Below are 15,125 nucleotides of genomic sequence, written 5' to 3' on the forward strand. Positions count from 1 at the left end.
CTAAGATTCCCATCTATAGGCTCATAACGTAGAATCACTGGGCTGCTGGGGACAGATGTAAAATCTTGCTAAGAGAGAAAATAGCTGGTGGGTAAGCTCTTACTAGCTGTTTCCAGCCCCACATGGTCTGGACCCCGTATACGAGAGGGTCCCCACTTCCATTTCACCTGAATCCCAAATATAAGATGGTTCATGGATTCATATGGTTTGAACCTCAAATATCAAAGGGTTTTTTCTGCCCCCAAGTGGTGGTCTTTGGCCTGCAGGAGAGGCGCCCTGGCTGAGTTCACACTGTAAAGTCAGAAAAATTGTCTGTCTCATCTCAGCAAGTAGGTACTTTCTGAGACAGTTTTTTTTTTTTTTTTTAAAGATTTATTTATTTATTTCGGAAAAATTGAGAGTGAGAGAGCGAGCACCGGGAGGTGGGGCAGGTGGGGGTGGGCAGAAAGGGAGGGAGAGGGACAAGAAGAAACCACGCTGAGTGGCTGAATCTCAGGACCCTGAGGTCACCACCTGAGCTGAAACCAAGAGTTAGATGTTTAACTGACTGTGTCATCCAGGCGCCCTGAGACAGACTTCTCTCGATTATCAAATAAGAATCATAATTTCTACTTCACCCATTTCTAAGATTTTTTATGTATTTATTTATTTAAAAAGATTTTATCTATTTATTTGACAGAGAGAGAGATCACAAGTAGAGAGGCAGGCAGAGAGGGAGGGTGGGGGAAGCAGGCTCCCCGCTGAGCAGAGAGCCCCATATCGGGTTTGATCCCAGGACTCTAAGATCATGACCTGAGCTGAAGGCAGAGGTTTTAAACCACTGAGTCACCCAGGCGCCCCATCTAAGATTTTTTAAAAGTAATGTATAAAAGAATATTTTGAAAGGCGTTAAAATGCAAGCTATAAGTTTTTCTGAAAGGTGGGGACTTGGTCAGTTTGCTGCTTTCACACTTGCATTCCTCTTCTGCTCCATGTTCTCAAGACATCCTCAGTGTAGCACGAAGGGAAGAGGAGGGTTTGAACCCTGTCTCTCCCACTTAACAGCTGTGACACTGAGCAAGTTATTTCAGGTAGTCAAACCCCAATTTCCACATTTGTTAAATGACATTAGGAATCCTGATCATATAACCTTTCTGTAATCAGTTTGATTGCATGGACTAAAGCACATCCTATGACCTAGTGGTTCCACCGCTGGTAATATGCCTAGCAGAAGTGTGCACATACACCCACTAAAAGACACACACAAAAATTTCCATAGCAGTGTTACTTTTAATAACCACAAACTGAAAATAACCCAAATGACCGTCCAAGGCAGGACAAATTGTGTTATATTCCTACAGTAATGGAAATAAACAAATGACTGCCATTTGCAATAATGATGAGTGAATCTCATAAACATAATGTTGGGCAAAAGAAGCCAACACATAAGCCTACATATCATGTAATTCCACTTCTCTCCACTCCTCTATGGTTTTAGATTTCAGAATAGTGATTTGTCTTGGGCAGAAGAAAGTAGTAGCTGGAAGAGGGCATGAGGGTAACTTCTAGAGTGCTGGACATGCCCTATTTCTTGGCCCAGTGAGAGTTACCCAGTATAATTCATTTTATTTAAAAATACCAAATTGTGTACCAGTGCTCTGTATATTTTTCTTTATGTATATTATACTTCAGAAAAGAAAGTTTATTGAAAAAAGACACCCTTACCTTGAAGAGTTGATGAGAAGTTATGTCAAGTGTCTTGATACACTTGGGGACAGTGCCCGTGTTACAGAAAGTACACAGGAGGGCACCTGGGTGACTTAGTTTGTTAAGCATCTGCCTTTGGCTCCAGTTATGATCTCAGGGTCCTGGGATCGAGTCCCATATCAGGCTCTCTGCTCAGTGTGGAGTCTGTTTCTCCTTCTTTCTTTCTCTCAAATAAATAAATAAAATCTTTAAAAAAATAAAAAATAAAGTACCCAGGAGTAGTAGATGTTATTATCAGTATGACTAGTAATAGGTTCCAGTATGGGGTTCAGGCTTGTGCCTCAAATTTCAGCCTGGACCTGTGGTCTCTGGGTCTCACCAGCTGATATCTAGCTCCCAGGGAAGCCTTGGCTATGTCAGTCCTGTTGGAGTGGCTGCTCCATCCCTTTGCTGCTAACATGGGAAAAAGCAGGAAATGTTGTTATCCTTGACCTTGCCACCATGCGTGAGTGGGAATAGACCTAGGTTAGCTGATAACCACTCAGGCACTTGGTGTTAGTTATTTCACATCAGAGAGAGGTACCATGGAGGCCAAGCACAGAAGTATTTGCCAAGGTTTCTTGGACAAAACCGTGTCACCTGAGCTGAAACAAGTCATATGATGATCACAGTGCCACCGATATTAATGAAATGCACCATTGTTTAAACTCTTACTGGTGACAGACACTGTGCTAGGCACTTGTCACTCATAGAATCCCTTCACCGACCCTGGGAGGTTTCATACTGTTACTCCCATTTCGTAGATGAAGAAACTGAAGGCCTGAGACCAGAAACCGTTTCCCTAGATTGTAGAGCTAGTAAGTGTAGAGCTGGGACTCAAGCCCAGACCCATGGATTCCAAACCTCAAGCTCTGGAACTTCCTTTATCCTCTCTCCTCAGGAGGACAGAGGAAGGGAAGATGGGAGAACTGGTTTCTTCCTTTCTCTGAATTTGGTATAAGCAGGAGAACCGTGGAAGGTGTTTGTTTGTTTTGGAGAAGTTTCTAGGTCTTTTATCTTTTGGAGGAGCGACAGCATGAAGAGCTCCTTACATTGCTCACCTCCTGTATTTTAAGCCGGGAAACAGTTTTTCATGATTTTGAGAAATCTTTTCAAAGTGGTTGTTTACAAAAACTGAAAAAAAATCGATGTTTTGCTTAGTTGACGTGTAATGGGGATACTCCAAAGTAAACACATTTCCTTTGACATTTGAGATCAGAGACAACCTGCAGCAGCTCTGCTATTTATTCATTTGAGGAAGCCCTCAGTAGAAGTATAGAGAAAGGAAGTTAGACAAGTGAAGAAAACCCTGCAGTTTCCAAGCTGGGGGCTAAGTGCACGCTCTCCAGGAGCTCCCCTCCTATCTCTGTGTTGTTGCTCTTGGCCTGCACCTGATCTTGGGAACACCCACCATGTACATTTCACTCCTGATGCCAGGTTGGAGTCATCTTGAGGGAGTTAAGAGAAACAGAAAATGTACCAATAGCATTTACATAAAAATTATCTGAGGTTGAATCACATGGTTTGGAGGCATACTCAAATTAAGACAATTTGCAAGGATTATGCAAAAATAGTAGCTTGCGCATATGAAATTGCTGTTATTTTAACATAGAAAAGTAGCAATTTCCTATAGTCAATATTACATACTTAACGACATTTTCTGCTACTTTTTCTTGGCATTAGCTTCTGAAAGTGCTTCCACTTGTACTATGATATTCTCTCTGCTTGTACAATGTTACAAGATGGGCAAGACATCTGTTTTAATTTCTATTTTGCTGTTGAGGAAAGTAAGACACTAAGCGAATAAATAGCTCCTCTGAGTTCCGAAAGCTAGTGCCCTGGGGGACTTGTAACAGATTAGAATGTATTGGTTGCAATGAACAAAAGCAAAGAAACAAAGGACAAACCCCCCCAAACCCCAAAACATCAAGCTGCCTTAAGCAAAAAACAAGCAAACAAAAAAACAAAACCGGAGGATTTATTGCCTCCTGTTGCCCAAGAGTTTTAAGATTGGATCCCAGAACTCAAATCACGCCATCAGAACTGGGTGACCTTCATCCTCAACTCTGCCTTCTGCTGTGCGGGCTTCATTCCCAGACAGGCTCTTCTTTCATGTCCCCAAATGGTGCCAGCAGCTCTTCAGGATGGTGTCTCCCAGGTTTAAAGCTCCCGGGTTTAAAAGAGGCAGCATCTTTGAACCCATGTCCCCTGAAGCGCTGAGATTCACTCTGCTTGGGTTGGCTTGGGCCATGAGTCAACCTGGTGCAATTATTGAGGCAAGAAGTGAATGCTGGGCTTCAACTGAGCCAGCCTGGGTCCCCCTGCCCTCCTCTGGCTGGGAGTGAACGTCACTGGAACCACATTGACTGCACGTGGGAAGACGCTATGCAAGAGAGAGGGTAGAGGGACACTGAGGGCACAATTCCCAACAAGGCTACTCACATGTCTCCTGCCTCCCACCACTTGTCACTTCCCACGTGGTCACCCTTCCTCATACAAGGCCGGTTCATTAGCTCCATGCAGCTGTCTGTGAGTCTAGGAAGAACAGCCTTGGAGGAAGGATCTAACACACCGATTTCTTTGCAGTGACAAGTAGGAGTTCCAGCAGCGAAGTGCTATTCTACGACAGTGAGGGACAGAACATGACACCCGTGGACCAGGGTTCTCCTTCTCTGAAGTGGCAGCCATACCAGAGTGTGCCTTGGCACGGTTTATTCACTGGTCATTATGAGAAACTGTAAGTGGCCCGGGGCCCCCTGGTGGTGTACTGAGGGAGAGAGGGAGGAAAGGCGGAGCTAACTCTCAAGACTAAATCCAAGGATTTGGGTTTTGAAGCCACCCCTGATCAAATAGGATGGGTCCATGAGGAAATGCGTCTTACTCCTTAGGTTTCACATTCTGACTAATTCATAGCTGGGACATGGGCTTATGGCCTTTTGGAATCCAGACTGTAATTTTAACTCATTACAATTTACCCACTAAATGGTGGAGGGAGAGTGAGTCTTTCTCAGACCATAGACCCAGTTCAGACTTCAAGCTGGAAAACGGGGATTTCCCAAATCAGTAACATTTAATCCTGCAGTTAATTTAAAATTCCACAGAATACCATTTTGGGAACCACATTAAATGGCTAGCTGGTGACATACCCCCTCCCCTAATATCTATGCTGTGAATCAGTATTGTCAAGCTCATTGTCAATATATACTGCAACAATCCTGTTGGTATTGGTGGTGGCTCTGTGTTTAAAGACTGAAATGAAACCATACACAATATCTTTAAACTGGAAAATTTTCATCCTAATCTTGTGACATAATTTCAAGAAATAAATGTGAACTTACATATTATTGCTCTTAAACATCTTCAGAGCCTTCTCTTTATTCCTTAGTGTGTAATTTATCTATGTAGGTTAAATGTTAATAAAACTATTATTAAAAAATGAAATCTACGTAGATTGAAAATTCTTTTAGAATTTTTAAGATTATAAAGGGCCCCTTGAAAGATCTGAAAAATGTTAATGGTTAAAGTATAGGACTTTCAAGTAATAAATATAATATGAAATGAGAAATGTTGATCCACAAACTTGAGGGTCTTCTATGGTATTTTCCAAATTCAAATAGAGCTTCTTTAAGGGCAAAACTTATCACTAGCCCTTACATGTTGAATGAACTAGAAGGAAGAAATCTTTTCCTTGAAACAAATTCTAAAGACTTAACAAACTGGGAGTTGGTGCATCGAATGGGAAGAAGAATGATGCAAATTACTAGTTGCCTCATTGAAATGTCACAACTTTGTGTGTTTGCCACTGTGTACAATTAGAAAAAGAAAGGGAGGGTCCCCATGTCTTGGTTTTAAGTCATAGCCTTTATTTGGTTATCTTCTGGGGAGTATTCCATATCCTATCTTAAATATGAGTACCCAGGTATGAAACTCTTCATCAAGTTTTTGAGGCAACTTATCCTTCTTATTTGAGTAGATTTTTAAAAATTTTTTTGAACAGCCAATCTAAGCTCCACTGAGCTGGAAAAAAAGGAGAACACGATGGTATCAGCTTAAAGATATAGAGGCAGATTTATTTTGAATGTTTAGACATAATTCATTTTTCCTAAGTGCAAGAAAAAGACAATATTAATCTACGTTAGACCTTAAGTTGTCTTGATTTCATTATTCATATCATTGAGACAGAAAAATCACTTGTGTCAGATTATTATGTCTAGTTTGTCACAAAAATGTTGTTTCCTTAAATTACCTAAAAGCAAAAAGTTAGGGAATTGAAAACTTCTTTTTCTGACTGATACATAAAACTTGTGTTAAAAGAGCTTTCAAAAAGCCAGTTTAGTTGGCTTTATTTATAACATTGGATATCAAAAACCGAATTGCTATTTTTAGGTAAACAGAGTTCTATAACCAGAGATTGGTGTTTAAGATTCAGAATAATCTTCAACTGCATGATTGCTGTTTGTTGATTCAGTTTCTACTTCTAGCTGTCTTTAAATTTCAGGCTAGTGTTCATATCTGAGTTGTAAACCTTACCTCCTTCCTTCAGGGTTTTTGATAGTGAAACATGGATGATCACTAAAAGTCATTTCTCTTTTTCCCAATTAAGACAGTTCTTATTATCCTCAGCCGTAAAATCTATACAATTCCATTCATCTAGCCTTTAGATGAGTAAATTAGAAGATTTGTTCTAGAAATACAAGTCAGTATGAAGTTTCCAGATGGCATAAGACATGTGGTTTTTATTAAATCCTTCATTTGTGGAGGCTTTGACGAATCAGCTACTTGGGAGTAATCAATGACCCAGTGACTTGATCCACTGGGAAGGTGCTTAAATTGCAAAGAACATGAACACTCTTTTCCCCAAAAGACTCATTCATATTCATATTTTCTGTCTCTGGAATTAGAGAGAAACTTAGAAACTCAGTGTTGTTCATTATAATGGCAGCCATCCAAATTGAGATCCAAGGAAGCACAGCACCACACAGCAGCAGAGAGCTAGCACAGCAGTAAGTCCTGCCCTCCTCTGCTTCCTGTCCTGAGGAGGAGCTTCTTTCCTGAGGAAAAGTCCACATTTAGGAATCTTGATGAATTGAAAATCATGTTCCAAATCTTCAACATGTATGGGAAAAGCTCACCAAAAAAGTTTCACCTATATTCTTTTCTCTGCTCAGTAATATTACACATGTGGGGTGTTTTAGTTTTATTTAACATTTAAAGGTCTTTAATTAAACACGAGATACACAAAGCCTTGATATTGAAAATAATTTGGTAGGATAAATAAAGCAAGGATCTGATTAGCCACCTCACCACTTCTGTTCCCAGCAGAAGCAACCAGCATAGTAGGTTTTCAGTGGTATTACCAGATCAGGAGGATAAAAAGGAGATGACCAAACTCTGGTGAAAATGGGTTTTCAGTCAGTATTCTGACTGGCTCTGGTTAATCTGGTTTAAAGCTATTCCTGGTAGTTTGGGCCAGCCTGCTTTTTTCTTCTAACCACGTGTGGGCTGAATATTCACTCAGGAGAGGGACTGTTTGAGTAAGGTGTTGCTGATGACATTTAGAGCATTTTTTTTAAAGGAAGAAAAAGATGAATTTTATCCCAGATATTTCACAGGTCTGAGTAATGCAATGACTTCTCAACTTCTAGACTACATCTTTCTGATGTATGGTGGAGTCAAATTAGAATTCTAGAAAGCACAAAGGGAAAGGGAGGCCGAGGAGACAATGCTTCCATTTGGCAAGAATTGTGCTCCTTCCTTGTGAGAAGATAAAATGCTGTGAGAGAGCCATCTGTGTTTTGAAATAGCATTTTCACTTCCTCAGCAAAAATCCGCAAAATTGATTAAATATAACAAAAGTCACTTTCCACAGTGTATCTTGAAATGTTTATACTATTAATATTGGTGATGGAAGAAAATGTGTAGAAAATGTTTGTTAAATTGGTTTCTTGATCCCTCTTTTCATAGACCTGATATAGGCTATCGAGTTGTCACAGACAAAGGATTTAATTTTTCACCAGCAGATGAAGCTTTTGTTTGCCAAAAGAAGAACCATTTTCAGATAACCATCCACATCCAAGTTTGGGGAAGTCCAAAATTTGTCAAAACTCAAATGGGCCTAAAGCCAATAGAAATGTTTTACTTGAAAGCTTTTGGGGTTAAGGTAAGTCTTTTATTGAGCTCAATTTAATGAAGCCAGTATTACTAAGTGTTCCAGGTATCTGTTGCTGCATAACCAACTACCCCCCAAACTTAGCAACTTATAATAATGACAGTTATCTCTTTGGGTCACAAATGTGTAGGTTGGTTAGGGCTTGGCTCTCACAGTTCATGTCTCTTCAGGAGCCATCAGCTGGGGCAGCTCAGCCGGGCCTGGATCCAGTTTCCAAGATGGCTCCTTTATCTGTCTGTCACGTCTGGGCTGGCCATTGGCCAGGAGCTCAAATGAGACTGTGGCTGCGAGACCTTGGCTCTCCTTCATGTGGACCTCTCTGTGGGATAGGTTGTGCTTCCTCACAGCATGGCGGATACTTTCTAAGAATAAATGTTCCAAGACCTAGGAAATGGGAGCTGCCAATTTCTGAAGCCTGAAACTGGCTCAGAAACTGGTACAGCATCACTTCAAACTACATTTTGATAGTTTTCATGATATAAATTTTGTACTTCCTTACTAACTATAATATTTTATTATTTTTGATGCTGGTGCATTTTCATAGGCAATAGGTTCCTAGTTTTTGCCAAATTCTCAATAGGTCTCTGACTTTAAAAAGCCGAGGAGCCATTAATCTTGTCAATGTTCCATCTTTTTCAGTTTAACAGAGAGGAGACTGAGTCACAATAAAGTTAGACAATTCACCTAAGATAAATAAATGAGAGAGCTGAGTTTAGAATGCAGATAGGATGACTTCTGGGTGGCCAACAAGACCTCAGATCCAGCATTTAGGGGAAGGAGCATCCATTATCTGCATATACTATTCTGATTATTAACCTGAGCTTAGGCAGCGAGTCTCCCAAAATAGGGCTTGACACATTGGCACATCAGCTGCTCTTGCTCCAAACTGAGCTCTTAAACCAAACCAAACCAAACCAAACCAAAAAACAAAACAAAAGCAAACAAAGATAATAAACAAACAACAGCAAAGCATATTTTTCTGATTATGGAAGTAATATGAATCCATTGTGAAAATTTTGGAATACAATAGGGAACTGTAAAGAAGAGAAAAAATGCATTCCTATTTGGAATCCACCATTTGCTAGTCTAATTTTTTCTGTTATTAAAATTAATCTCATATTGTTAGTAGTATATTATGAAAATAACATGATATTATTAAAGACCCTATAAAATATTATTTACAAAGATGACATAATTTCTATTGTATAAGTGCACCATATTCCCACATTATTGTAAGTTTTGCTTATTTTCAATCTTAGTAAACATCCATGTATACCTGTCTTTGCATGAGGATACATTCCAGAAGAATTTATATATCAAGGGCATAAACATTATTAAAACTCTTGGTGTATGTTGCCTACCTGCTTTTCAGAAAAAACTTTATTATGCTATTACCCACAAGCCATATAGGACAGGACAGCTCTCACCATACCCTTGCCACTATTCATTCAGAGCAAGAAGAGTTTTGTAGCAAGTACTGAAAAAATACCGTCTTCTGTATTTTACTTGTTTTCATTATTTGTTGTTATTTCTTTTTATTAGAATGTTAGCTGTGCATGGGCTGGGGTTTCTGTTAATTTTGTCCACTGCTCATCTCTCTCGCCCCAAGCAATGCCTGGTTCATAGCAGGTGCTCAGCAAGCATCTACGGAATGAATGAATAAATGAATGGATGGATGCATGTTCCCTTGGAGCTGCCTTGCTCCTGTGTTTTGCTCCTGATGTTTTAATTATCTGTGAGCTCACGCCACAGTCACTGCTCACCTGCAGTTTTCTGTTGTCTTGTGTTTTCATTGTTTAGTTTCACACATATTTGTTTCTTTTCTCACCAATAGCATGCTCTTTAAGGTTGAGGTCATTGCCTTATACATTTTTTTCAGTGACTGGTTCCTCCTGCCCAGTGCCTGTCATGATGCTTTGGAAAACATTTTTTTTAAAGATTTTATTTATTCATTTGACAGAGATCACAAGTAGGCAGAGAGGCAGGCAGAGAGAGAAGAGGAAGCAGGCTCCCTGCTGAGCAGAGAGCCTGATGCGGGGCTCAATCCTAGGACCCTGATATCACGACCTGAGCCGAAGGCAGAGGCTTTAACCTGCTGAGCCACCCATGTGCCCTGCTTTGGAAAACTTTTAAAGTACTTGAACATTACTTACTAGTGGATGTTTTTGTTAATAAATTAATTCATGTATTTGGTAACTAATTTCCTTTTTGTTGTTCCCCACAGGTAGAAGCCACCAATCAAATAATCGCTATTGAACAATCCCAAGCAGATAGAAGCAAAAAATTTTTCAATCCTGTTAAGTAAGAATTTCTTTTCTGAATTCCTTTGTGAACGTACTGGGAGAAATACCTGTTGCCTAATTTATTTTAGCCAAAATGAATCCTACCGACCATATGATGTCACCTATAGGTGGAATCTAAAAAACAAAAGAAACAAATAAATAAATACACAGACCAAAAAAGCAGAAATAGTCCTATTAATATAGAGAACAAACTGATGGTTACCAGAGAGGAGGAGTTGAGGCACGGGTAAAATGGGTGGAGGGGAGTGGGAGGTAGAAACTTCTAGTTATAGGATGAGTAAGGCATGGGGATGAAAGGTACAGCACAGGGAATAAAGTCAGTGGTATTGTAATGGGGCTGTGTGGTAACAGATGGGAGCTGCACTTGTGGTGAGCATAACCTAAGTATAGAGTTGTTGAATCACTATGTCATGCGCCTGAAACTATTGTAACATTTTACGTCAACTATACTTCAGTAAAAAAGTAACTAAAAAAAAAAATAAAAGGAATCCCATTGCAGATACTACCTTAGTAATATGTTAATATTATAAATACATGCTTATTAACAAGAACAATTATTGAATTACTTGTAAACAAATTCTTATAGAAAGCTCCATTTTAAGTCATCATTATTATTACTATTATTATTTAAGATTTTATTTATTTAATTGACAGAGAGGTAGAGAGAGAGCACAAGTAAGCAGAGTGGCAGGCAAAAGAAGAGAGAGAAGCGGACTCTCTGCCGAGCAGGGAGCCCGATGCGGGGCTTGATCCCAGGACCCTGGAATCATGACCTGAGCCGAAGGCAGCCGCTTAACCAACTGAGCCATCCAGGCGCCCCCATCGTTATTATTTTTTAAAAGATTTATTTATTCATGAGAGAGGAACAGTGGGGGTGGCGAGGGACAGAGGGAGAGGGAGAGAGAATCCCAGGCAGACTCCACAGGCATGGAGCCCAATTTGGGGCTCAATCCCAGGACCCTGAGATCACAACCTAGCTAAAACCAAGAGTCAGACTCTTAACTGACCATGCCACCCAGGTGCCCCAAGTCATCATTATTTTTATAACCATTTTAACCCACTGAGCCACCCAGGCGCCCCTTTATAACCATTTTTAACACTCTTGCTAACTACCTGGTTTCCTTGACATAGATTATGGTTAGACCTTTCTTTTAATTTTATGCTGTGCTTAAAACTCATTTTTTCTTATTTTTTAAAACTATGTGAATTGACTGCCCAGTGGGTTCCAAAATAGTTGACTGGCATTGTCCAAAGCAATATGGCAGTTCAAAGTGAGCGTTCACCCTGTGGAATGACTTGGAGTGGAATTTGCTTTTTGACAGTTTGGCTGGGGTATAGTTGAGATGTCTCAGTGTTTTGAACCTGAGTCAGTCCCATCTGCGCTGGAAAGAAGGCGATCCCACTGCCTGGAGAGATCAGGCAGGTGCTCAGCCTGATGCTCAAGCAGGAGCTACATGTACCAACATACAGCCGAGATGCCTGGTGCATCTGGTTCTCCCTCGCCAGGGCGGGCTGTCTGGGGTCTTCCTTGGGAGCCAAGCCAGGAGGAGGCAAATATGTGAAGGGGATGCCAAGGAATTCATGAGGAAATTACAGGCATTGCTTGTCAGGACGCAAGTGTTCTAGCAACAATGGCAGAGGCACAAATGAAAAGTCTTCTCTCCCCATTGTGGAGTTAAAAGAACCCATACATGGTATGAGGAGCACATGCTCTTATGAGTCAGAAACTCTAGGCTTGAGCTTCTGCTAAATGAGCATATCTCACCTTTCAAGAGTTGTTCCCTGGCAGCCATTTCTGACCGTGTTGCGGAAAGTTTATTAAAAATCAGTGCCTGGAGTAAACTGTTCTCCTCAGAGTGATGGGGATGGGGGGACTGAACATACCTGAGAATCTCAGAACAAGGTAGAGGTGATCTAGAGTCCATATTCTCTCACAGTGTCTTGGTATTTCTGCTGTTTGTTTTAGAATCGACCTGCCGGCTGACCAGGTCACCAAAGTTACATTGGGCCGGTTACACTTTAGTGAGACGACAGCGAATAACATGAGGAAGAAGGGAAAACCAAATCCTGACCAGAGGTACTGGCATTCGTGCGTATGCCCCTCCATGGCCGGGGACTCCATCTGACCAGCTGGTGCCCTCTGGAGGCCCCTCTGATCCTCTTGGCCGGACCAGCCTGCACACCCATCTCCGTGGCCCCTTTCTCTCATCTTGGACTCTTCCTATATATTGACACATCTCATTTATCCTCAGTCATCTTTCCTTGTCCCTCCTCATCCCCTACAGTGCCTGCTCCCCTGTCCAGCCCCAAATCTGCCTTGATTCCATCCCTGATTCTCTGGAGTGACCACACGTTTATGCCTCACTGTGGTCCAAAGGCTGAGGACCGTCAGTCTGCCCTGCTCTAACCTGTGTTCTTGTCACCAGTATAAAGCCTTGAGTCCTGGAGCTCTGCGATCGCTTTTTTTGGTTAAAAAAAAAAAAAATGAACTTGCCTTAATGGTTTAAGTCTCTGGTTCTCCTAGTGTGGTCCCAGACTAGCAGAGATGGTGTCCCCTGGACACTTGTTAGAGGTACAATTTCTCAGGCCTCACCAAAGACCTACTGAATCAAAAACTCTGGGGTGGGGCCCAATAACTTGTATTTTAATCAGTCCTCCAGGTGACTTGGATGCATATTCAAATTTCGGAACACTGGTTTTAGTACATAAGTGTTGGAGTTGGAAAGACTTGAGTTTGAATTTGATACTGCCATATTCTACCTGGGTGACCTCGAGCATGTAACTTAATCCATCCTGTAAAATGGGGACAATGTTTATATCCTTCTCCAGTCGGGTTGTTCTTGGGGTTCTAAGTGAGATACTGTAGATAAACTGCTTAACCAAGTATATTGCACATTTTGAGGACTCAGATGATGGCTAATGATTATAATGAAAATAACAATTATTTTACTATTAGTGCTTTTTTCAATACGGGAGAAAACTATTATTCTTTGAAGGTCAGACATCTGTGGAGTTACAGAAGAAGGAGGCAAGGTTTTTGCATCCAGTTCTTAAAGCCAAAGCTTCTCTCAGAGGGATAGTTTTATTTTGACTTTCAAGAAATGATCTGATCTTAAAAATGCCACATCAGTATTACACAGGAAGAAATAACAGAAGTAACGTTGATGAAAATTGCACTGGGAGTAATTGGAGGGAAGGGTTGAGGTCTTTGAGTAAGGTCTTGAATGGGGGGTAGACAGGAGACCTGACCAAGAGCAGATAGTGTGGGAAGGAAGGGCCCTGCTGGGAATGGGTACATAGCTTGGGCGGCTCTGGGCAGAGGGACCTCTTAGGTGGCCGTCTGTTGTGTGTCTGCCTGTGAGCAGTGCTATGCTGTGGGCTTCTGGAACAGCTCACAGATACCCCAGAGCGGGCAGAGCCCACAACAATATTGAGTGAATCAACTGCTCTTTGATTTCATAGGAAGGGCAACTTAGAACAGAATAGAAAGTCTTTAAACATGCAAAGCTATCTAGGTAAATTCACTATTAAGCATCGGGTGGTGTTTGATGGCACAAATTCTGTTTCTCTTTCCTGACGTGTTATCTGCTGTTTCTGAGGTAGATACTTCATGCTGGTGGTTGGGCTGTATGCTGCGCACCAAGACCAGTTCTACCTACTGTCTGCCCACATCTCTGAACGGATCATTGTAAGGGTAAGCTTCAGTTCCTTCACGTTTCAGAGCCCACCTGCTTTTCTCCTCTCAAGGAGAATTTGCATTTTCTTTTCTTTTTTAGAAATTTTAAAAAAAGTTTTGAATTTACTTTTCAGTGGCATGCTCGAAGTGAGCTGTTTCTCAATGGATCATAGTAAAGGCAGGCTTTATTATTTTCATTTCCGTGTAATGCTTCTCAGCCAGAACTTTTGTCCCTCAAAGGTCACATGGCAATGTGTGCCAACATTTTTTGGTTGTCACAGTTAGGGGTGCTACTGGTCTATAGTGGGTCCAGGCTGGGGATGCTGCTTAGGACCTTACAATGAATGAGATCCCCCTTCCAAAATGTCAGTAGTGCTGCAGTTGAGAAACTGGTCCCGGCACTGGGCTAATTTACATGTGACACCATTGTATACTGCGTCACGTTTATGTTAGCTTCTTTGCACACAGAGGGGCTGAGGCTCAAGAGGCCAGGAAACTCCTGGTGATCACCTGGTTTGTGAATGACGGGGCTTTCTCTGATCCCGAAAGTAGAAAGAAGGCATTTCATACCCCAATGTGACTGGTGACCCAGGGAACATCTGGACCCCTGCCTACCACATGGTAACAGTTCAGCACGTCTTGCTGAGTGAATGATTGGTCACAGCTGTGGACAGGAATCTTGGCAGCCACAGAAACAGAAAGCTGTTGGCAGCTGGAGCTGCAGCTGTGTGAGGCCTGGCTGGCCACCGCTGAGAATACCGGGGGCTTAAGGTAACGGGTCACCACAGGCCTGGCAGCCGAGGAAGGGCTGTGTTGTGCCACGGGGAGGACATGTGAAGTCCAACAGGAAAAATCATTGAGTACAGCAACTTCTGTGGCTGTTACTCTTTGGCCTGTGGACCAGATCTGCCTCTTTGGCGAGAGGAGTCTTTCCTTTCTTGGGTTGAGCCATTCTGAAACACAGGGCCCTCTGTGTAATTCTTTTAATCAGTTAAAAATAGGAAGCCACTTGTAAGTGGAAATCCTTAAACAAGTTTCAGTAGAGGTGAAATAACAATGGAAACGAGGTAAAACACTCGTGTCCAGATGTCCCAGGGCTAGGCTTTGTCCCTGCCATTTTTGTGGGACCTGATCCAATCTGTGGCAAACAGAGTGCCATTCAAGCGAAGGCAGGTGGGGCCCTCTTCCTGGGTCATGGGCCAAGGGCAGCGGTTCTCCACCCGGAGCGGGCTACAGGGCGGTCTTGGACATC

The 15,125-nt window shown here is 41.8% G+C and overlaps 1 protein-coding gene across 3 annotated transcripts in view; it reads left to right on the top strand.

The window, feature by feature from the left end:
• MYRFL (myelin regulatory factor like) overlaps window positions 1-15,125 on the top strand; it is a 118,639-nt gene that overhangs the window by 47,698 nt on the left and 55,816 nt on the right. For all 3 annotated transcript variants that reach the window (XM_047742192.1, XM_047742194.1, XM_047742193.1), the window contains 5 exons: window positions 4,312-4,462; window positions 7,690-7,885; window positions 10,119-10,195; window positions 12,164-12,274; window positions 13,801-13,891. In XM_047742192.1, the coding sequence (XP_047598148.1) occupies window positions 4,312-4,462; window positions 7,690-7,885; window positions 10,119-10,195; window positions 12,164-12,274; window positions 13,801-13,891 (626 nt within the window). The remainder of the gene's footprint in view (window positions 1-4,311; window positions 4,463-7,689; window positions 7,886-10,118; window positions 10,196-12,163; window positions 12,275-13,800; window positions 13,892-15,125) is intronic.

This window comes from Lutra lutra, chromosome 8 (genome assembly GCF_902655055.1).
Source record: "Lutra lutra chromosome 8, mLutLut1.2, whole genome shotgun sequence".
Taxonomy (NCBI): domain Eukaryota; kingdom Metazoa; phylum Chordata; class Mammalia; order Carnivora; family Mustelidae; genus Lutra; species Lutra lutra.